Source organism: Juglans regia, chromosome 7, assembly GCF_001411555.2.
Source record: "Juglans regia cultivar Chandler chromosome 7, Walnut 2.0, whole genome shotgun sequence".
Classification (NCBI taxonomy): domain Eukaryota; kingdom Viridiplantae; phylum Streptophyta; class Magnoliopsida; order Fagales; family Juglandaceae; genus Juglans; species Juglans regia.
In genome coordinates, this window is record NC_049907.1 from 48,866,312 (window position 1) to 48,889,379 (window position 23,068).

At 35.4% G+C, this 23,068-nt stretch overlaps 4 protein-coding genes and 1 pseudogene across 8 annotated transcripts; 3 read left to right on the forward strand and 2 right to left on the reverse strand.

Moving 5' to 3' along the window:
• Positions 1-890: 890 nt before the first annotated feature.
• On the forward strand, positions 891-3,494 carry LOC108997150 (thioredoxin-like 3-2, chloroplastic). Of its 3 annotated transcripts, none has more exons than XM_018973305.2 (5): positions 891-1,466; positions 2,234-2,308; positions 2,499-2,565; positions 3,108-3,122; positions 3,206-3,494. In XM_018973305.2, exons 1-5 carry the CDS (start codon positions 1,135-1,137, stop codon positions 3,308-3,310), a joined length of 594 nt encoding a protein of 197 aa, XP_018828850.1. In that variant the 5' UTR covers positions 891-1,134; the 3' UTR covers positions 3,311-3,494. The 3 variants fall into 3 exon arrangements, with proteins under 3 accessions (XP_018828850.1, XP_018828851.1, XP_018828849.1); XM_018973304.2 differs by having other exon boundaries at positions 894-1,466; positions 3,105-3,122; XM_018973306.2 differs by lacking the exons at positions 3,108-3,122; positions 3,206-3,494 and adding an exon at positions 2,764-3,094.
• Positions 3,495-6,337: 2,843 nt separating this feature from the next.
• On the forward strand, positions 6,338-13,375 carry LOC108997043 (pumilio homolog 4-like). 3 transcript variants are annotated; one of them, XM_035691870.1, is made up of 12 exons: positions 6,338-6,477; positions 6,764-6,812; positions 7,224-7,887; positions 8,111-8,984; positions 9,095-9,680; positions 9,769-9,910; positions 10,003-10,110; positions 11,008-11,220; positions 11,304-11,414; positions 12,173-12,367; positions 12,683-12,857; positions 12,963-13,375. In XM_035691870.1, exons 3-12 carry the CDS (start codon positions 7,237-7,239, stop codon positions 13,013-13,015), a joined length of 3,108 nt encoding a protein of 1,035 aa, XP_035547763.1. In that variant the 5' UTR covers positions 6,338-6,477; positions 6,764-6,812; positions 7,224-7,236; the 3' UTR covers positions 13,016-13,375. The 3 variants fall into 3 exon arrangements, with proteins under 3 accessions (XP_035547763.1, XP_035547764.1, XP_035547765.1); XM_035691871.1 differs by lacking the exon at positions 6,338-6,477 and adding an exon at positions 6,494-6,612; XM_035691872.1 differs by lacking the exon at positions 6,338-6,477 and adding an exon at positions 6,654-6,672.
• Positions 13,376-13,747: 372 nt separating this feature from the next.
• On the reverse strand, positions 13,748-15,218 carry LOC108999543 (annotated as a pseudogene).
• Positions 15,219-15,985: 767 nt separating this feature from the next.
• Positions 15,986-20,115, forward strand: LOC108999544 (pumilio homolog 4-like). Its single transcript, XM_035691873.1, has 8 exons — positions 15,986-16,410; positions 16,499-16,640; positions 16,733-16,840; positions 17,736-17,948; positions 18,032-18,142; positions 18,908-19,102; positions 19,418-19,592; positions 19,701-20,115. The coding sequence occupies exons 1-8, from the start codon at positions 16,007-16,009 to the stop codon at positions 19,751-19,753; spliced, it is 1,401 nt and encodes a 466-aa protein (XP_035547766.1). The 5' UTR covers positions 15,986-16,006; the 3' UTR covers positions 19,754-20,115.
• A 187-nt stretch (positions 20,116-20,302) lies between these two features.
• On the reverse strand, positions 20,303-21,892 carry LOC108997063 (protein WHAT'S THIS FACTOR 9, mitochondrial-like). Its single transcript, XM_018973160.2, has one exon. The coding sequence runs from the start codon at positions 21,684-21,686 to the stop codon at positions 20,466-20,468; it is 1,221 nt and encodes a 406-aa protein (XP_018828705.1). The 5' UTR covers positions 21,687-21,892; the 3' UTR covers positions 20,303-20,465.
• Positions 21,893-23,068: the final 1,176 nt, after the last annotated feature.

Here is a 23,068-nt window from a genome sequence, read left to right on the forward strand (position 1 = left end):
TCAATAAGTTTAAGAAAAATAAAATAAAAATAAAATTAATTTTTTTTTAAAAAAAAAAGGGTTGTGTGTGGTGTGTGGAGATGATGAGTAGCAAAACTCAATAAACAAAGTCTCGTTTGGATAGTGAGATAAAATAAGATGATTTAGATGAAAATTAAAAGTTAAATAAAATATTATTAGAATATTACTTTTTATTATTATTTTTGAATTTAAAAAAGTTGAATTGTTTATTATATTTTGTATGAAAATTTAAGAAAACTGTAATGATAAAATAAAATGAAATCGTTTCTATATTCAAACGGGATCTTCAATACCCAATAAGCAAACATATTAACTTTTAATTTAAAAGTATATTTTACATTTTCAGATTATTTATATTTTTCATTGAGAAATGATATTTTTGTAGAGAACGCTAGTGTTGAAAAAATTGAGTAAATATGAAATTCATATAAAAATATTAATTTTTTAATAGTGAACCACTCTCATTTTAAAAAAATTATGCGATGCTTGCACAATCTATAATTATATACAGTATTACTAAATTAAATTATAAAGAGATTTATAAAAAACTATTATACAATCAGACGCTATTTGATATAATATTTGAGATATCTTTTAAATAATTTATAATCTAATATACAGCATCCCATATTAAGTTAGTTTATAAATTAATTTCTTATTATATGAAAATTTTTAATAACCTAACCTCCTAATATTCTGTTATAAACTCAGATATTTAGGATTTAATAATTTAATAATTACTTACGATTTTAAATGAAATGAAAGGTAATTCTATAGAATTACAATTTATTTTCAATGATTAGAAATTTAGATGTGAATTAGATTACGGTAAAATTTAACAGCCGGTGAAACACGGTTGAGCTCCGAGACAAAAGCGCAGAACCGACTGATTCAAGTCAACGTGGGTCCAGACTCCTGCAGATATTTTACATTCCGGCGGCTACAAACGCAACGCCGTGAGGCTAATCGGCATCTGGGACCCACCCTCCTCTTCCGTCTACCTTGTTACCTTTTCTTTTCTCAAAACTGTTTACCGTTCTTCTTCGCACGCCACAACGGAAGTTTTCTCACTCTTTCAAACACATACTCTCTCTCCCTCTCTCTGATCCCGATATGTCCGAGGTTCTTTTGCGGTTCCAAGTCAGTCCCAGATTCCTGAGAGCCCGGACCCCACGTGATTTCCTGCGACAACCACTTACGAATCTCGTAGTTTCGGGCTCCAGAACACTTTCTCTGCCCAGAAAACACCAGGTTTTTCCCGCGAAAATTGATGTGATTGGAGGGGAATCTTCTTGGAAGCTAAGCGCTTGGACTCGGGAGGGGTCTTTGCAGGAGCTAGATGATTCGCCCGTGTCCGTGGAGCTCCACCCCATATGCAGCGAGACCCAGTTCGATCGGGTTCTTGCGGAGGCCCAACAGCTCGAGGAATCGATCATCATTGTTTGGTATGGGTTAATGTTTTTATGCTAGAAATTTATGAGATTTCAGTGCCATCTGGGTGGTGGAGAAAACAGAAGGGAATGTGTCAAGTTTAATCTAGGGGGTTTTTTGTTGCATAAAATGTGCGATTGCTTGATACGTTAGATCTATTTACCATTTATCATAAAACTAACTTTATAATTTGACATAAAAGATCAAACTACGTCATTTTATAAAATTTCTTTTGAATAATTTCTTTGTGGCGGTAGCATTTCTCGCTTTCGCATGTAGTGAAAAGAAACATGAAGTTCGGATTTGCTTTTAGGTTTGCTTGTCATTTTCTGGATACAAAAGATTGAAATGTTATTTATTTATTTTAAGCGGTTCCTAAGTAGCCAAACTGGCGATTGAGCTACAAATTTAAAATCTATTTTGTTAAAATTGTCAAGGTTGAGATGGCCGAGTTGGTCTAAGGCGCCGGATTAAGGTTAATGCATCCCATAATTATAAAAAAAAAAAAGGTTTTTCATTTCTCTACTTATAAAAAAAAAGGGTTTTTCATTTCTGTCTGTTGCGGGTACGTTTTGAATGTCTTGTATGGTTATAATGGCTTACTTAAGGTGTGAGGATTCATTTTGATGGCTCTACTTACGAAATAACTGATTCTTAGTATCGCAGATGTTTTTTATACATTTATAAATATTGGCATTCGCGGAACCTAAATCTTCATTTCCCTTTACACATGAATCAGTTCATTGACATGGTTTTAAAGTGAGTGCATATAAACTTGTAGGATGGCAAGCTGGTGCAGAAAATGTATATATTTGAAACCCAAACTGGAAAAGTTGGCCGCAGATTTCTACCCAAGGTTAGAATGACTTTTTCTTCTGATTAGTTAGCACAATTGAGTTCGTATGTTACAATGGGATAACCAAAAAGAAAAAGGGGGAAAATCTTGGTTTCAAATCCTCACATTTGTGGGATCTTAAAACTGAGAAGTCCAAAGCCACATGGAGTGTATGATAGTGACTGCATAATCAATTCTTGATTTGGTGCAGGATTCGGTTCTACCGTGTTGATGTCAATACAGTTCCACACTCGCTCGTTTCTCGTGCTGGAGTCACTGTAAGTTCCTCATAATGCTCCAATTTATTGGTTTCGAGTTAGGTGCAAAGGCAAACTAAGAGTAAAATAAGCAATGTCTTGAGTAAAACTATCAGTGTTACTATATGGACTTGCACTCATGTTAGTTAAGCATGAAGTTTGATTTATGGAATTTTTATTTAAATAATTATGAACTGTACAAGTGTCAAATGATTGCAGTTATTTTAGTTGGGCATGATGTTAGCTAGCTTTTCGATTCTGCCAGCCCCACAGTCTGCACCATCCAACTCCGAGGCATGCTACTATCTAATTTAATGAATGGCAGCTTGGATGAAATATAAATTGATGTAACTAGGAAATTTTCATATGCTTGGCACTTCCTCCTTTCTTCTTCATTTCTTCTCACTTTTTCTGTTTTCCTGTCCATCTAAATGGAGGCACTCACGAATCTTATCAATCCCATTGTTCTGTTTGCTTCAGCCATACATGTGTGCTGACTGTTGACTTGATTGTTTCTTCTTTTCCATGCATGTGTATGTGGTGGGCTCCTAAATGTGTAGAAGATGCCTATTATACAGGTAAAAGTTCATTGCAAACGAATGTGTTTGAGGAACTTGGTATGCTCTTTCTTTTTTACTAATGAAGAATGATTATGTGACAGCTGTGGAAGGATAGCAAGAAACAAGCTGAGTTGATTGGTAGCCACAAAGCATATTTAGTTATCAATGAAGTCCGACAAATGATTGAAAATGAGGGTACCGTGTAAGCATTTTAGTACAGCAGGCAACTTTCTTTTTTCCTCGTTTTCCATTTTCTTTAGTGAAAAAAATTATTCGTGTTTGCCAGTGCTTTGCTCTAGGCAAAGCATATACAAAGAGGTGTTTTATGTCAGACAATATAGAATTACCATGTAACCTTCAAAATATAGCTGCTTGGACCATTATCGTTCTCTTGCATCAGCAGTTTAATTTTGCCCCTCTTTCCCTTGAGGATCCCAACAAAACCCACCCAAAAAAAAAAAAAAAACACATTTAGAGGATTTAACTGCAAGAAGTATTCATTTCTTCAACGGTGGAAAGACACTTGTCACTTGTATTACAACCAACCACTTAATGAAGCGGAACTGGCTGCAATCTAAGGATTAGGAACACAAAACTATTGAACTGGCTCGATAAAAAGCATATGCATGTAACTGCAGCATTTCCTTCATACATTTGGATTCACAAACTGGTGGTTTCATTCATGTGAGAAACAAATAAACTAGTTGTCATAAACTGGTGGTTTCATAAAAAAAGGCTAGTAGCCGGATACAATACAATATATTCTTTGATCTTGGGTCTTCGCCTGAACTTGAAGCGGCCAAGAATAATCCTATTCTGGGTCGGTGGCTCTTGGCATCATTGAAATGGCAGTGGAAGATGATTTGTGTCCCCTTCTAAGCTTTTGTTTGTGGGCATCTCTTCACAACAAGAACCCACAAGATGCCCCATTTCTTGTCATGTCCCTGACCTTTTCCGTACTTTACGGATTGGGAGAGCCTTCTTAGCATAGACCCCGAGCATCCAAAAAACTGGAGTTGGCAATATATTATTCGCAGTTGCTTTCACACTGATGCTAATGCCTATTTCAGGTTGTTAATGTCAACAGAAAATTAATTCTATCTGATCAATTCCAGTACTTGTAAAGCAGCATTGTTTGGACAGGGACATATGTAACTGTGTGGAAGGACAATAATCCTCTGTGTTTTCATTTTATATCCATTTTTAGTATAAAAATGCAAAATGATTGGGACACGGGGAAGAGACACACTGTAAGTCAAAGTTTTTTTTACTGTTCATTAATGTTCAACTCGTATGAATCCTGTGTCTCCTCTTGTATTTGTATCATATCATTCATTTCAAATGAAATAAAAGAGGATTTTAACCCTGCATGGAAAAGACAGCACAAAAGCTACAAACTTCCGTGGTTCGACCAAACTGGCAACTTCGTTTGGGTACCATGTGATTTATTGGTACAAGTAGGCCAAGGGATTTAAAGGGTAATGCTACTTGGGCAAACCGATTTAATTGTTTGGTAAGCAGCATTCGAACTAATGGTTTCAAAGGCGGTTGGGCCCCCTTTTTTTTTTTTTTTTTTTTAAATCACAAGTTAGCCGACCTCTGGTTCAAACTTCATACTTCATTATCAACTAAGGCTGCGTTTGGGTAACCAACATATCTCAACATTTTTTAAATATTTTTATATTATTATAAATACTCTACATACCAAATATAATGAACCATCTTCGTATTAAAATCTTTTCAAAAATCACTATAATATTTATCACTATAATATATAAATAAAAAATAAAATTACCATAATATTTATCACTATTATATACAAATAAAAAATAAAATCACTATAATATTTATCACTGTTATATATAAATAAAAAATAAAATATTATAATATAATATATAAATAAAAAATAAAATCACTATAATATATAAATAAAAAATAACATTACTATAATATTTATCACTATTATATATAAATTAAAAATAAAATCATTATAATATTTATAATTATTACATATAAAAATAAAATAAAATCATTACAATATTTATTAATATTAAAAAATCACTATAATAAAATCACTATAATATTTATGGAACTCACATATTTTTCAACTACCTATCTAAAAGTCAATAACTCAATATATTTCACTTATCCAAACAACTCAAAATATTCTCAATGAGACCCACAAACACACTCAAATCTCTACTCATAAATATTCACAAACATTTTCAACATTTTTTAAATATGCTTACTACCCAAACGTACCCTAAGTATGAACTAATTAATTGTAACGATTAGTCAACTTATTATGAAAGAAGTTGAGGATTTCTCTCTCTCTCTCTCTCTCTCTCTCTTGCAAGGTTTTATGCATTTAGATGTTGAACTGAATTGAGTTGAGATGATAAAATATTGTTAAAATATTATTTTTTAATATTATTATTATTTTGAAATTTAAAAAAGTTAAATTATTTATTATATTTTGTGTTAGAATTTAAAAAAATTGTAATGATGAGTTGAGATGATTTTAAATTCCCAATATACTTATTTTTGCCTTTTGGAGTTTCTCTCCCCAGCATATACATATATGTGTGTGTGTGGGGTATGAGTCACTCATATATTGGTTAAGAAAATATTTTAGTTACAAAAAAATTTTATAAAAATAAATTCATAAACTGACATGGTACGTTATATTATAAAATTATTTTTATTGTAAAATAAATCTAAAGTATTAAATGAAGCTATGTTAATTTGTGAACTCGTTTTTATGAATTCTTTATAGCACTTCTCGGTTAGTTAATGCAAGATAAAAGTTGTAGCTTATAAATAACTTATAATATTAAGTCACAGTCTGTTTTAAATTTTTATCACCAATGTAGGACTTGAAATTATGAGATTCATACAAAGCAATCTCTGTAACATACATATTTCTTTATAAGATTTCCAATATTCATTTTATTCCATTTTTATTATTTTCATATTCCCCACCTTGTTACCCAATCAATATGGAGGAAAATATTTTTAAAAAAAAATACAAAATAAATACTGAAAAAAAAAAAAAAAAACCTATTTGCCAAATTACCTATACCAAACCTCACAAATCCTCTCCCTCTATTTCGCTCACACACAAACACCCGCTATTTCCAAAAGCACAAAGCCACAACAGAAATCCTCACCAAGTTTGCAGTACCGCCCATCACCGTCATTCGCCAATCAGACGGCCCAAAATCATCTCAGGCCCCACCAGATGACTCTCTCTTTCTCTCTCTGAAAAAGCTGACCGTTTTGAAGAATCTCAGGCCCACGCGATCACATTAATATACCAACATCTTCTCGCCTCCCCACTTGTTCTGAGAATTCTTCCGACAGATTATCCATTGTAAGCTCAGCTCCATTGCCTTCACAATTCATCTGCTTCATACAAAAAACAAATTAAAAATAAAAAGGAAAGAGACACAAGTTGATTTCTGGCGTCATTTCCATTTTCCACTCTCAAGTGCAACGATACATCACCGTTAGATTCTTTCTGGAGTTTTCGCACAATTCAATTCAATTTACAAAATTTTCATTCCATGTGTGTATAAAAATTGTATAGATTGCACGTATATTTCCTCTGAATTGTGAGTTTTCATTGTCATGTTTTTTTTTTTTCGATTTACTTTCAGGAGGATCGATTTTGGGTTTTTGCGTATTGATGTGAAGGTTCAGGTTAAGGTGCGGAATTCTTCTTCATCCTTCTCTTCTTTTTGTATTTTATTTTCTTTTTGGTTATTAAATGTTGATGATTAATTGTGCTATGTTTGTTTGCTGATAAAAAGGCTAGAAAAGATAGAATTGCAGTCTTTATTTTGTGGGTTGTGGCAATTTGGGTTAATCATAAAGCACGAAAGTAAAAAACTCAATTCTACGTAAAAGAAAAAAAAAAAAGTTGGCTGATTGCTATGGAATTTCATTTTGTGGAAGCCGTAACCCAAAATCTAAGATTCTAAAAATTTGTTCGAGACTTTTTTAAGAATTAGAGTTAGATTTAGATTTTTTCTTTTCAAGTATTTTCCATCTTTAATTTTCAACTTACTGAATTCTGTCAATTCTAATTTTTTTCCCTTTTTCTTTTGGGTAAATAAGTGTTTTTGGTAGTATGGATATAATATCAAGCCTTGATGATGGCCTGCAAGGACCTGATGGGAGTTTCGAAGATAGTTTGCAGAATGAGCTTGAATTGATTCTGCATGAGCAGCGCAATCAACACATTATTGAGCGAGAAAGGGATCTGAATATATATAGGAGTGGCAGTGCTCCACCGACAGTTGAGGGATCGCTAAGTGCTGTTGGTGGTCTTTTTAGGAACCCTGATTTTAGAGAGTTTAATGGTAGTATTAGTGCTAAAAACGGGGGTTTGTCCGAGGATGAGATTCGCTTGCATCCAGCTTATCTTTCATATTATTATTCTCATGAGACTATCAATCCGAGACTACCCCCACCATTGATGTCAAAAGAGGATTGGCGTGTAGCACAAAGGTTTCAGGTTGGTGGGTCTTCGTTTGGGGGGACTGGGAGCTGGAGGAAGAAGTTGGTGAATGATGATGATAATTCATCATTGTTTTCAATGCAGCCGAGACTCTCTGTGCAACAGGCAGAGAATGATTTAATGGAATTGAGGAATGCCAGTGGAAGGAATCTCTCGAGGCAGACTTCATCTCAGTGGCTTGATAGAGGCCCGAATGATTTGATTGGATTGTCAAGCAGTGGCCTCGGTGCAAGGAGGAAGAGTTTTGCAGACATTGTTCAGGTAATTGACATTAGTTTTATCTTTTGGGTTTATCTTCAGTCATGAACATTGTTTTCTGAGGAAAAATAAAGATTATGAACATTGTTTGCAAAGCGCTCTGGCTTGCCTGATAAAAGCAATTTGCTTGCATGGAGCATGTGTTGCACAAAATGATATGGGCATTTTGTTTCATTGACGACTGATTTTTTTTTGGGTAAGTAATAACTGAAATTAGTATATGCAGGAAGGACTTGATCGACCTACCTCCTTATCTGGCAACGTGTCACATGCAGCAAGTCATAATGCTTTTGGTGATATTGTGGATATTAGAGGTAAAGGAATGGCGGATCCCCATCCAGTAGGATTATGTAATGGAGTGGGGTCCATGGAGGGCTTGCATTCTGGCTCTTCTCCCCTGCGCCTGGTTGGGGTTCAGAATCACAGTACAGCAGTTTCTCATAATTATTCATCTTCTCCGGGCTCATCTCTGCCAAGGAGTGCAACCCCTGAACCACCGCACGTTGGAAGGGCTGCTGCTTCTAGTCTTCCTCCTGTTGGGAGCAGCAGAGTTTCCCAGAGCAAGGAGAGGAATGCTGCTGGGGAGGCTCTCCAAAATGGTCACTACTCTGGTGTGACTGAACTTACCGATATTGTAGCTAATTTATCTGGCTTAAACCTGTCAAAAGCTAAACATGCACATGAAGATAGTCATTTGCAGTCTCTGCTTCAGCTTGGTCTTGATAATCAGCCTGATTTTTTGTACAACATGCCCAATGATCACAAGCAGAGTCTGCAGCGAAAACTCGCTGACAAGTCCAATGCTGAAAAGCTTTATTTGGCTGCCAACCGCATCGATTTAGCCAGGAAAAATGGGATTGTAAATAACCGTAATGCCTTCAAGATAAGTTCCAATGGGCAAGTTAACTTTCCCAAAAGAACTTCTTCTTCTGCCTGTCTTTATTCAAAAGTTAATTCTTCAGGGTTTACAAGTTCAGAGGGATCAAATTTTCATCACCAAGATCCAAATATCCCTAGTATGGGCTTGGCTAGCCATTCCAGTGATGCTTATACTGTAAATGAAAAGTTGAATTCGTTCATTAACAACAATCTTGATTCAGGTCCATTTTCTTTTTGTTTCTTCATGAATTTTTTCATGCAACATTTTCTATCATCTCAAAACTTTCATTAGCTTAGCTAGCCTTGACAGTTTGATATTCTTATATCTCAGCTCTGACTGCTTCTGGAAATGAACAAATTCTGAATAGACTGGGAAACCAGGTGTGGCCTGATATTCATTCCCCATCTGTAGACCCTCGTTCTATTCGGTACTTCCAAAGACCTTCTGATTATGCTACACATGCTGTGGCTAGTCCAAGTGATCGTGCTCAGGGTAGCAATTATTTTATTAGTTCACATGGGGACTTGGAGGGACTTCAGAAAGCGTACCTTGAGACGATTCTTGATCAAAATAAGCAAGAATGTGAACTGCCACATTCAGGCAAATCTGGTGGTTTTAGTCATGGGTGCTATGAGAATTCATTATATGGTTATGGCATACCATATCCAGGAAATCCAATGGCGGATTCTGTACTTCCTTCTGTTGGATCGGGAAATCCAGTGTTTCAGAACGAGCGACTAACACAGTTTAATTCTATGATGAGAAGCTCAATGGGGGGATCAATTGGGTCATGGCACTCAGATATTGGCAGTAATATGGAAGGAAGATTTGCATCAACATTATTAGATGAGTTCAAGAACAGCAAGACTAGGTCTTTTGAACTTTCAGACATTGTTGATCATGTAGTTGAATTCAGGTACGCACATAATGCTTTTTTAGGAGTTTATTATACTCTTTAGCCCCAGAGAGGGTATTGAATTCGTTCTCACCTGCCTATATTGCAGTACTGATCAGTATGGAAGTCGCTTTATTCAGCAGAAATTAGAAACTGCCACAGTGGAAGAAAAGACCAAGATTTTTCCTGAGATAGTTCCTCATGCTCGTATCTTGATGACTGATGTCTTTGGGAATTATGTCATACAGAAAGTAGAAGCTTTGTTTCTTCAAAACTCTCAATAAGGATATATTACACTTTTCAAAGTTCTTGATTAATTAATTATTGCTTGTTGGATTTGTAGTTTTTTGAGCATGGTACAGAAAGCCAAAGAAAGGAGTTAGCGAGCCAACTGACTGGCCATGTTTTGCCCCTGAGTCTCCAAATGTATGGGTGCAGAGTGATTCAGAAGGTACTTTCACATACAAGCATCTAAATTTTCTCCCATATTCTCTCTCGAAGAGCAATATCCTTTCAGGATGTTCTTGCTTCACTTCTTTTATCTGCTTGAAGTTTCAGTACTTTGATATGAACTTATCTGATTTTTTTTTGTAAGCAAAAGTAAAACTTTGTTGATGGTAAGAGGCATAGCCCAAGTACACAGGAAGTATACACAAAATACACCTAATAACCACTAAGCACTGGTGATGGATACGAGCACATTATGAAAACTGTCCCTGTTACATACAAACAATGATCGAAGCCCAGGAAAATAGAGTGTTGAAAAAGAATCTCTTCAACTCATCCAAGGAACGCTCCCAGTCTTCAAAGCATCTACAATTTCTCTCCATCCACAAACACCACGTAATACAATGAAGAGTCATTTTCCACACAGCGGCGATGTGAACATTACCCCTAACACCTTTCCAACACTTAAGGATATCCATTAATCTTTCAGGCATAACCCATGCCACACCCATCCCTATGAATTTATCTGTTTCTGTCTTGTTTAACATGTTTTGTTGTGATTACCGCCTCACATGATCTATTGCACTGTGTAAGACACCCATTTGATCCATTTCGTAAGAATGTAAAATGAAAGAAAAATACATATCAAAGAGATGAAACCTATGATTTTCTCTGTTTGACGCATATATTTCTTTCATTTTACTTTCTAGGAAGTAAGGGCATAAATGGATATCATGTTTGTAAATTAATGTGCTTATGCATGAAGAACTTTAATTTATGAGTGCTGAAAATAAAAGGGCTCTATCATCCTTGCTTTAAGAATTATTTGGCATGGTCTGAAATGAAGCATGATGTATTTATGATTTAAGAGAAGGTTTTAATACTCTAAACTTGATGACAGGCCTTGGAGGTGGTTGGTGTGGATCAGCAGACTCAGATGGTGGCAGAGCTCGATTGTGCAGTCATTAAATGCGTTCGTGATCAGAATGGAAATCATGTTATTCAGAAGAGCATAGAGTGTGTCCCTCAAGATCGAATTCAGTTTATTATCTCGGCCTTTTATGGGCAAGTTGTGGCACTTTCCACCCATCCTTATGGCTGCCGTGTTATTCAGGTTAGAAAATTTTTAAGAGTAATGTTTAGTTTCTTTGAAGGTGGTATATGACCTTTATTGACTTGATTTTTTTATGCTGACAGCGGGTCCTGGAACATTGTGATGATCCCAAAACTCAACAAATGATTATGGATGAAATCATGCAATCTGTATGTGTTCTGGCACAAGATCAATATGGAAACTATGTTATCCAGGTATCCAGTTTTCCTCTGGTTCAATCATATTTGTGTTGATTAATAAAGGAAAAAACTTGATGGTTTGTCCATTCTCAGTCTGTATTTTGTCAACTTAATTCCCTTTTCAAGGACGAAATTTTTTATTGCTTATTAGTGTGTACTATTTTTTTGCAAACATTGTGGATGTTGTCAACTTTCATCTTTGAAAAAAAAATGCATGAAAGCTAACAAAAACCAACATTGTCCCTACTACCTCAAAATCTTGCTAGTTGTAGTTGACCAGTTTATGGCATGTTTTTTGTTTTTGGAGTGAATTCCATAATTCACTTACTCGACAAAAGCAAAACAACATGCCCTAACACTTGTACTTTAAGGAGTACCATGAAATTTTATCATTAGCATTATCATATTCAAGCAGTTTGATTCCCTGGAATTCTAAGTTTTCATTTAAAAAGTTCTCAATCAAACCTATCGAACTACTGCCTTGGGATTTTTTATGTGCTGACAATTATTTTAGTTTATTCTTGTTTTTCGACCTCCCTGAAATATTTATACAATGCTGGCTTATGAACAGTACGAAACCAACTTTTTAATTCATACTCTTTACAGAGATAATGCTTAACTTTCATGTACTTCTTTGTATGTATATTTTGTTAACATTTGAATGCTTATCTATTTTTTGCGGATTTGAGTAGTATGAATTGTTTTCTTGTTAGTGCTGTATTATGATATTACCAGTCATGGACCCATAAGATTTATAATTTTGTTTTTGGTAGCACGTCCTTCAACATGGTAACCCGCACGAAAGGTCTGCTATTATTAGCAAGCTTGCAGGACAGATTGTAAAAATGAGTCAGCAGAAGTTTGCTTCTAATGTGGTGGAGAAGTGCTTAACTTTTGGTGGTCCTGAGGAGCGTCTACTGTTGGTGAATGAGATGCTTGGTTCCACTGATGAAAATGAACCCTTGCAGGTCTGTGTTCCTTTCCCGTCTCTAAAGTGGCCTGTAATTGTAGGAAGTTGTCATTTTCGTTAAGTCTTTATTTTTTCCAATTAACATATGAAGCAATTGATATTCAAGACATCTTTATTCTTGAGAGCATCGTAATCACAACAGATTTACTTCTTACTTTCTTCATCTTCTCTGTACGGTTTAGTATAAAGCCAAGGAGTGCAAATTGCAAGTGAGTCCTGTTTGTTTCTGGGTGAATAAAAGGGTCCGATACAAGTTATGTTAATAATAATAAAAATAAAGGGTCGTATAAAAAGTTTGTGTAAAAAATCGCAGGTAATGATGAAGGATCAATTCGGAAACTATGTTGTACAAAAGGTTCTTGAGACCTGTGATGACCGGAGTCTCGAGTTGATTCTCTCTCGCATCAAGGTTCATTTAAATACCTTAAAGAAGTATACGTATGGTAAACATATAGTTTCTCGTGTTGAGAAGCTCATCGCAACTGGAGGTGAGGAACCAGAACTTTTTCCTACAGAAATTTCGGACTTTTTTTTTTCCTGCCAAGTTTGGTAATCATCCTAACCACTCGTGATTTTAACCCCTTCATCTGCAGAAAGGCGCATTGGCTTGTCAGCATCATTCTCTTCTGGAGGCATCGCAATTTAACCTAGGCTTTCTTCTTTCGTCACAACAAATGACACTTTGTACAGCCAACATGGATGGTGATTTGATCAAGCTATCATCTGGAGTACTACTTATTTTCGAGGAGACTATAATAGTTGTAAATAAACACAATGCGCAGGCCCACTGGAATAATAATTTTTTAAGATAAACTGCAAAGAATCCATAGAGAGGCCGACTTAGGAAGTCAAGATCAACGACATGAATGAGGTTCAGTGTTTATAAAGCAAAAGTAACTGTAAATGGTAAATCGCAACGGTAGAGAGATTACTGAAAGTTGATATTAGGTTCGGCTTGTTGACATCAAGAACTTTTCTTGAGAAATATAATTTTTGCTTTCTTCTGCCTGTCATGTTGCTTCTTGTGATTATAATTGATAGAATTTTTTTTTTCATTAGTCACTATTCACTACTCTACAACCTATACCTTATAAAAAAATACCTCTACGCCCTATGTAAAAGTTATAGGTGTGGGAGTGTAAGATGTCTATGGTGATTGATCTGTAGAATCACTCGCATTAGTCACTATTCACTACTCTACAACCTATACCTTATAAAAAAATACCTCTACACCCTATGTAAAAGTTATAGGTGTGGGAGTGTAAGATGTCTATGGTGATTGATCAGTAGAATCACTCGTGAAGCACTATAACCATGAGAAAAGAAAAGAGAAGGGGAAGTTCCCCAGTACCCTTGAAATGCACATGCATCCATCACCTCAAACAAAATCTGTCACTAATCGGCCTGTAATTAAGCAACTAACGTCAAATTTATATGCGAGGGAAAAAATTCCTAAGAAAGAGCAATCTGCCATCTCTCTTTAATCTTCATAAGCAGCATCCAAATCTAAACCCAAGTTCCAATTCTCACGTTTGATAAACCGATTGCTGGATCTTCTATTCTTCAAAATCTGCTTCGAGTCCTGCATCAACCTGATATACTTCTTTCTCACACTCAATAGAGGATGCTTCTCTATATAGTTGACGTTTCACTGTAAGCCTCCTTAAGAATAGCCGTACAAGTCTTGTTCCTCAAAGACAAATAAAACATATGGGCATGCCTCTCAAATGCTTTGTGAACTTTCTGTGGCAACCCAAAATATTTCTGAAGGCATAGAAGCTTCCTCCTTTCTGCTGAATGCTCAACAAAGAGACTAAGCAACTAAATCCCACCACCCGCTTCTCCGCTATATCACTATTCGGGTCCAAATGAGAATAATCCTCGTAAGGTGAAATATAAGGAAGCTTCTGAAACTCTTTCAACCAACCTTCAATCTTCCTCCTCAACCTCAAACCCTTTGAAGGGAAAAGTGGAAACTCGATTGCTTCCATTGGCTCCCCAAAATAAACCCCTCTCTTAATAGCATTTCTCTGGACCACAGACAATACCTTTTCCTCGCTCTCAACCGTCAAACACTTCAACCCGTCTTCCATCTCCACAAACCTAAAAGACCCATCAAGATTCATTTCCAAGCACCTTAAAAAATCCTCAGGCAAGCCTAAATACCACTGCATTCCCGGGATAATCTTTAAAGGCAAAACTTTCCCGTTACTCATCAGAATCAACCTCTTCAAAGTTCAACCTATCCTTAAAATCATCCCTGCATTCCTCAATGACCCTTTTCTCCTCTTTATCAATCTCGATAGCTTCTGGGGTCAGCCTGAACCAAGGTAAGTTATATTGGGGACCCGTATACTCCTCGAAAATTGCTGGGTATTGCCTCAAGAAGCTCGCAACCTTCATTGGAACACCCAACTGTAGTCCCTTCTTGGAGACTTGAGATATTGGGATGCACCCGTTAGGGTCTTCGGCTATGCAGTTCTTCAAGGAAACAATGGGCTTGAGTTGTATGGACCCGTGGATGTGTTCAATTGAGTCATAGTACGAGTCTTTCTTCCACTTCATGTACACATCTACATAGTGGGATTTCTGGGTACGAGTATAAGGAGGGTTTAGGGGCTGGTATAGGAAAAAAAAGTTCGGTTTTTTACAGGAAGAGATCAGCTTTCTAAGGGTTTTGGAGGTGGGGTTGGTGATGAACATGGAGAGGGATTTAACAGGCTGCTCTATATTTGTTGGGTTTAAATAGATAGGTGAGTATGGTGATTGGAGACGGTTGTGAGGATGAGGGTTTAATATATTGCTTCGCCTGATTCCATCGGAATCTCTGACGAGTACCGAGGGATGAAGGAATATTAGGGATGGATGTGTATTAGAAATGGTCTAATCTAAATTTTGTCTAAAATTTTTAAGTTTTGGTATTAATTTTTGGAGAAGTAAATTCATATTAGATTATTCATTTTAAAATTAAAATAATAATATTTTATTATATATTTTATTAAAAAAAATTATAATATTTTATAAATATATTTTATATATTAATTAATAATTTAATTTTTAGTTAAAATAAAATAGAAAATAGAATTATATATTAGTTAATAATTTAATTTAAATTTCATAATTTAATTATTATTAATAAAATAAAATAAAGTAGAAAATAACAGATTATTTATTAAAATTGAAGTGAATAATATAAACTTTAAAATAATTAGATAATATAATAATTGTTAGAAATGATTAAAATATTATTTTGATAAGTAGTATTTAGTCAAAGATTAGGGGTGCTACCCACATGGTGCAGGGCGGGAGAACCCCCTCCCCGCCGCCCGCCCCGCACCATGCGGGTGTTGGGGGTGGCGGGAGCGGGGAAAAAAATCCTATCTGTCCTGCCTTCTACCTAGGTACCACATTATGTTAAAAAAAAATTTTTTAATCTAAAAATATTTTTTAAGATCTAAATTATAATATAATTAAAATAATAAATTAAAATTTATAAATATAAAAAAAATCTAAACTCATTAGAATTAGATTTTAGATTGATTTGACCTGTTAGACCAACCTTTATATAAGAGATCAATACAAAACAATACTCATCTTAAGCAATCGTCTCATGGTAGCAATTATTTTATTAGTTCACATGGGGACTTGGAGGGAGGGAGTTCAGAAAGCGTACCTTGAGACGATTCTTGATCAAAATAAGCAAGAATGTGAACTGCCACATTCAGGTAAATCTGGTGGTTTTAGTCATGGGTGCTATGAGAATTCATTATATGGTTATGGCATACCATATCCAGGAAATCCAATGGCGGATTCTGTACTTCCTTCTGTTGGATCGGGAAATCCAGTGTTTCAGAACGAGCGACTAACACAGTTTACTTCTATGATGAGAAGCTCAATGGAGGGATCAATTGGGTCATGGCACTCAGATATTGGCAGTAATATGGAAGGAAGATTTGCATCAACATTATTAGATGAGTTCAAGAACAGCAAGACTAGGTCTTTTGAACTTTCAGACATTGTTGATCATGTAGTTGAATTCAGGTACGCACATAATGCTTTTTTAGGAGTTTATTCTACTCTTTAGCCCCAGAGAGGGTATTGAATTAGTTCTCACCTGCCTATATTGCAGTACTGATCAGTATGGAAGTCGCTTTATTCAGCAGAAATTAGAAACTGCCACAGTGGAAGAAAAGACCAAGATTTTTCCTGAGATAGTTCCTCATGCTCGTATCTTGATGACTGATGTCTTTGGGAATTATGTCATACAGAAAGTAGAAGCTTTGTTTCTTCAAAACTCTCAATAAGGCTATATTACACTTTTCAAAGTTCTTGATTAATTAATTATTGTTTGTTGGATTTGTAGTTCTTTGAGCATGGTACAGAAAGCCAAAGAAAGGAGTTAGCGAGCCAACTGACTGGCCATGTTTTGCCCCTGAGTCTCCAAATATATGGGAGCAGAGTGATTCAGAAGGTACTTTCACATACAAGCATCTAAATTTTCTCCCATATTCTCTCTCGAAGAGCAATATCCTTTCAGGATGTTCTTGCTTCACTTCTTTTATCTGCTTGAAGTTTCAGCACTTTGATATGAACTTATCTGATTTTTTTTTGTAAGCAAAAGTAAAACTTTGTTGATGGCAAGAGGCATAGCCCAAGTACACAGGAAGTATACACAAAATACACCTAATAACCACTAAGCACTGGTGATGGATACGAGCACATTATGAAAACTGTCCCTGTTACATACAAACAATGATCGAAGCCCAGGAAAATAGAGTGTTGAAAAAGAATCTCTTCAACTCATCCAAGGAACGCTCCCAGTCTTCAAAGCATCTACAATTTCTCTCCATCCACAAACACCACGTAATACAATGAAGAATCATTTTCCACACAGCGGCGATGTGAACATTACCCCTAACACCTTTCCAACACTTAAGGATATCCATTAATCTTTCAGGCATAACCCATGCCACCCATCCCTATGAATTTATCTGTTTCTGTCTTGTTTAACATGTTTTGTTGTGATTACCGCCTCACATGATCTATTGCACTGTGTAAGAAACCCGTTTGATCCATTTCGTAAGAATGTAAAATGAAAGAAAAATACATATCAAAGAGATGAAACCTATGATTTTCTCTGTTTGACGCATATATTTCTTTCATTTTACTTTCTAGGAAGTAAGGGCATAAATGGATATCATGTTTGTAAATTAATGTGCTTATGCATGAAGAACTTTAATTTATGAGTGCTGAAAATAAAAGGGCTCTATCATCCTTGCTTTAAGAATTATTTGGCATGGTCTGAAATGAAGCATGATGTATTTATGATTTAAGAGAAGGTTTTAATACTCTAAATTTGATGACAGGCCTTGGAGGTGGTTGGTGTGGATCAGCAGACTCAGATGGTGGCAGAGCTCGATTGTGCAGTCATTAAATGCGTTCGTGATCAGAATGGAAATCATGTTATTCAGAAGTGCATAGAGTGTGTCCCTCAAGATCGAATTCAGTTTATTATCTCGGCCTTTTATGGGCAAGTTGTGGCACTTTCCACCCATCCTTATGGCTGCCGTGTTATTCAGGTTAGAAAATTTTTAAGAGTAATGTTTAGTTTCTTTGAAGGTGGTATATGACCTTTATTGACTTTATTTTTTTATGCTGACAGCGGGTCCTGGAACATTGTGATGATCCCAAAACTCAACAAATGATTATGGATGAAATCATGCAATCTGTATGTGTTCTGGCACAAGATCAACATGGAAACTATGTTATCCAGGTATCCAGTTTTCCTCTGGTTCAATCATATTTGTGTTGATTAATAAAGGAAAAAACTTGATGGTTTGTCCATTCTCAGTCTGTATTTTGTCAACTTAATTCCCTTTTCATGGACGAATTTTTTTATTACTTATTAGTGTGTACTATTTTTTTGCAAACATTGTGGATGTTGTCAACTTTCATCTTTGAAAAAAAAATGCACGAAAGCTAACAAAAACCAACATTGTCCCTACTACCTCAAAATCTTGCTAGTTGTAGTTGACCAGTTTATGGCATGTTTTTTGTTTTTTTTTTTTGGAGTGAATTCCATAATTCACTTACTCAACAAAAGCAAAACGACATGCCCTAACACTTGTACTTTAAGGAGTACCATGAAATTTTATCATTAGCATTATCATATTCAAGCAGTTTGATTCCCTGGAATTCTAAGTTTTCGTTTAAAAAGTTCTCAATCAAACCTATCGAACTACTGCCTTGGGATTTTTTATGTGCTGACAATTATTTTAGTTTATTCTTGTTTTTCGACCTCCCTGAAATATTTATACAATGCTGGCTTATGAACAGTACGAAACCAACTTTTTAATTCATACTCTTTACAGAGATAATGCTTAACTTTCATGTACTTCTTTGTATGTATATTTTGTTAACATTTGAATGCTTATCTATTTTTTGCGGATTTGAGTAGTATGAATTGTTTTCTTGTTAGTGCTGTATTATGATATTACCAGTCATGGACCCATAAGATTTATAATTTTGTTTTTGGTAGCACGTCCTTCAACATGGTAACCCGCACGAAAGGTCTGCTATTATTAGCAAGCTTGCAGGACAGATTGTAAAAATGAGTCAGCAGAAGTTTGCTTCTAATGTGGTGGAGAAGTGCTTAACTTTTGGTGGTCCTGAGGAGCGTCTACTGTTGGTGAATGAGATGCTTGGTTCCACTGATGAAAATGAACCCTTGCAGGTCTGTGTTCCTTTCCCGTCTCTAAAGTGGCCTGTAATTGTAGGAAGTTGTCATTTTCGTTAAGTCTTTATTTTTTCCAATTAACATATGAAGCAATTGATATTCAAGACATCTTTATTCTTGAGAGCATCGTAATCACAACAGATTTACTTCTTACTTTCTTTATCTTCTCTGTACGGTTTAGTATAAAGCCAAGGAGTGCAAATTGCAAGTGAGTCCTGTTTGTTTCTGGGTGAATAAAAGGGTCCGATACAAGTTATGTTAATAATAATAAAAATAAAGGGTCGTATAAAAAGTTTGTGTAAAAAATCGCAGGTAATGATGAAGGATCAATTTGGAAACTATGTTGTACAAAAGGTTCTTGAGACCTGTGATGACCGGAGTCTTGAGTTGATTCTCTCTCGCATCAAGGTTCATTTGAATACCTTAAAGAAGTATACATATGGTAAACATATAGTTTCTCGTGTTGAGAAGCTCATCGCAACTGGAGGTGAGGAACCAGAACTTTTTCCTACAGAAATTTCGGACTTTTTTCTTTTTTCCTGCCAAGTTTGGTAATCATCCTAACCACTCGTGATTTTAACCCCTTCATCTGCAGAAAGGCGCATTGGCTTGTCAGCATCATTCTCTTCTGGAGGCATCGCAATTTAACCTAGGCTTTCTTCTTTCGTCACAACAAATGACACTTTGTACAGCCAACATGGATGGTGATTTGATCAAGCTATCATCTGGAGTACTACTTATTTTCGAGGAGACTATAATAGTTGTAAATAAACACAATGCGCAGGCCCACTGGAATAATAATTTTTTAAGATAAACTGCAAAGAATCCATAGAGAGGCCGACTTAGGAAGTCAAGATCAACGACATGAATGAGGTTCAGTGTTTATAAAGCAAAAGTAACTGTAAATGGTAAATCGCAACGGTAGAGAGATTACTGAAAGTTGATATTAGGTTCGGCTTGTTGACATCGAGAACTTTTCTTGAGAAATATAATTTTTGCTTTCTTCTGCCTGTCATGTTGCTTCTTGTGATTATAATTGATAGAAATTTTTTTTCATCAGTTACTATTCACCACTCTACACCTTATACCTTGTAAAAAAATACCTCTACGCTCTATATGTAAAAGTTATAGGTGTGGGAGTGTAAGATATCTATGGTGACTGATCTGTAGAATTACTCGTGAAGCACTATAACCATGAGAAAAGAAAAGAGAAGGGGAAGTTCCCCAGTACCCTTGAAATGCAAATACATCCATCACCTCAAACAAAATCTGTCACTAATCGGCCTGTAATTAAGCAACTAACGTCAAATTTATATGCGAGGGAAAAAATTCCTAAGAAAGAGCAATCTGCCATCTCTCTTTAATCTTCAGACGCAGCATCCAAATCTAAACCCAAGTTCCAATTCTCACGTTTGATAAACCGATTGCTGGATCTTCTATTCTTCAAAATCTGCTTCGAGTCCTGCATCAACCTGATATACTTCTTTCTCACACTCAATAGAGGATGCTTCTCTATAGCTGACGTTTCACTGTAAGCCTCCTTAAGAATAGCCGTACAAGTCTTGTTCCTCAAAGACAAATAAAACATATGGGGATGCCTCTCAAATGCTTTGTGAACTTTCTGTGGCAACCCAAAATATTTCTTAAGGCATAGAAGCTTCCTCCTTTCTGCTGAATGCTCAACAAAGAGACTAAGCAACTCATGAAGAAATCCCACCACCCGCTTCTCCGCTATATCACTATTCGGGTCCAAATGAGAATAATCCTCGTAAGGTGAAATATAAGGAAGCTTCTGAAACTCTTTCAACCAACCTTCAATCTTCCTCCTCAACCTCAAACCCTTTGAAGGGAAAAGTGGAAACTCGATTGCTTCCATTGGCTCCTCAAAATAAACCCCTCTCTTAATAGCATTTCTCTGGACCACAGACAATACCTTTTCCTCGCTCTCAACCGTCAAACACTTCAACCCGTCTTCCATCTCCACAAACCTAAAAGACCCATCAAGATTCATTTCCAAGCACCTTAAAAAATCCTCAGGCAAGCCTAAATACCACTGCATTCCCTGGATAATCTTTAAAGGCAAAACTTTCCCGTTACTCATCAGAATCAACCTCTTCAACCTATCCTTAAAATCATCCCTGCATTCCTCAAAGACCCCTTTCTCCTCTTTATCAATCTCGATAGCTTCTGGGGTCAGCCTGAACCAAGGTAAGTTATATTGGGGACCCGTATACTCCTCGAAAATTGCTGGGTATTGCCTCAAGAAGCTCGCAACCTTCATGGGAACACCCAACTGTAGTCCCTTCTTGGAGACTTGAGATATTGGGATGCACCCATTAGGGTCTTCGGCTATGCAGTTCTTCAAGGAAACAATGGGCTTGAGTTGTATGGACCCGTGGATGTGTTCAATTGAGTCATAGTACGAGTCTTTCTTCCACTTCATGTACACATCTACATAGTGGGATTTCTGGGTACGAGTATAAGGAGGGTTTAGGGGCTGGTATAGGAAAAAAAAGTTCGGTTTTTTACAGGAAGAGATCAGCTTTTTAAGGGTTTTGGAGGTGGGGTTGGTGATGAACATGGAGAGGGATTAACAGGCTGCTCTATATTTGTTGGGTTTAAATAGATAGGTGAGTACTGTGATTGGAGACGGTTGTGAGGATTAGGGTTTTCTTTGAAGAGAAACTGCAGGCTGCTCTGTGCTGCTTCGCCTGATTCCACCGGAATCTCTGACGAGTACCGAGGGATGAAGGAATATTAGGGATGGATGTGTATTAGAACAGTGGGAAGCCTGGTCTAAATTTTGGCTAAAATTTTAAGTTTTGGCATTAATTTTTGGAGAAGTAAATTCATTTTTTATTATTCATCTCAAAATAAAAATAAAAATATTATATTATATATTTTAATAATATTTTACAAAAAAAAAACTTTTATAATATTATACACTTCATATTAATTAATAATTTAATTTTTATTTAAAATAAAGTAGAAAATAGAATTATATATTAATTAATAATTTAATTTTAATTTCATAATTTAATTATTATTAATGAAATAGACTAATAGAATAAGGGAGAAAATAATGGATTATTTATCAAAATTGAAATGAATAATATAGATTTTAAAATAATTAGATAATATAATAGTTGTTAAAAATGATTAAAATATTATTTTGATAAGTGAATAATATCTCGCCAAAGATGATTAGAGAACTTAATTTATTATAACTCTTATATTAAATTTTAATGATTTGATTAATCTAATATAAAAGATTTTAACCCATGCCTCGCCAAAGTATGAAATTTCCAGTACTCTTTAGTAATTCAGGGCCCGTTTGTTTTTAGAGATGAGATGAGATGAGTTGAGATTAAAGTTAAAAAGTTGAATAAAATATTGTTAAAATATATTTTTTAATATTATTGTTGTTTTGGGATTTGAAAAAGTTGAATTGTTTATTTTATTTTATGTGAAGATTTGAAAAAATTGTAATGATGAGATGAGATGAGATGAGATATTTTTGAAAAACAAACAAGGCTTGAAGATGTGTAGAGGCATAATATGCATCATTAACCGTACGTTTCTCTGCTACCGACCAGTCATTTACTTTCATTTATGCATTTTATTGTCGTTTTATTAATATTTATTTATAAGAATGAGAAAATTTGAAAATCTGAAAGTTGAATTACGATCGACGTTTTATTTATATATTATATAAGGGAACATTCCACTATTATTTTAGAGGGTTTCAAGTTGAACCTCTACAGTTAGATATCATAGAGTGCATCACTCATTGGACCTCTACAGTAATGCTCTTGAGGTTTTGTCTCTTGAAAACCTCAAGAGCATGTGCTCTCATATTTTAAGCACTATTTTCTGGACATTTATATTTCGAATTTAGACAATTTAATACTTGAATTAAACAAAAGTTAGGTTACGTCCTTTTATTCAGAGAACTCTGAATCA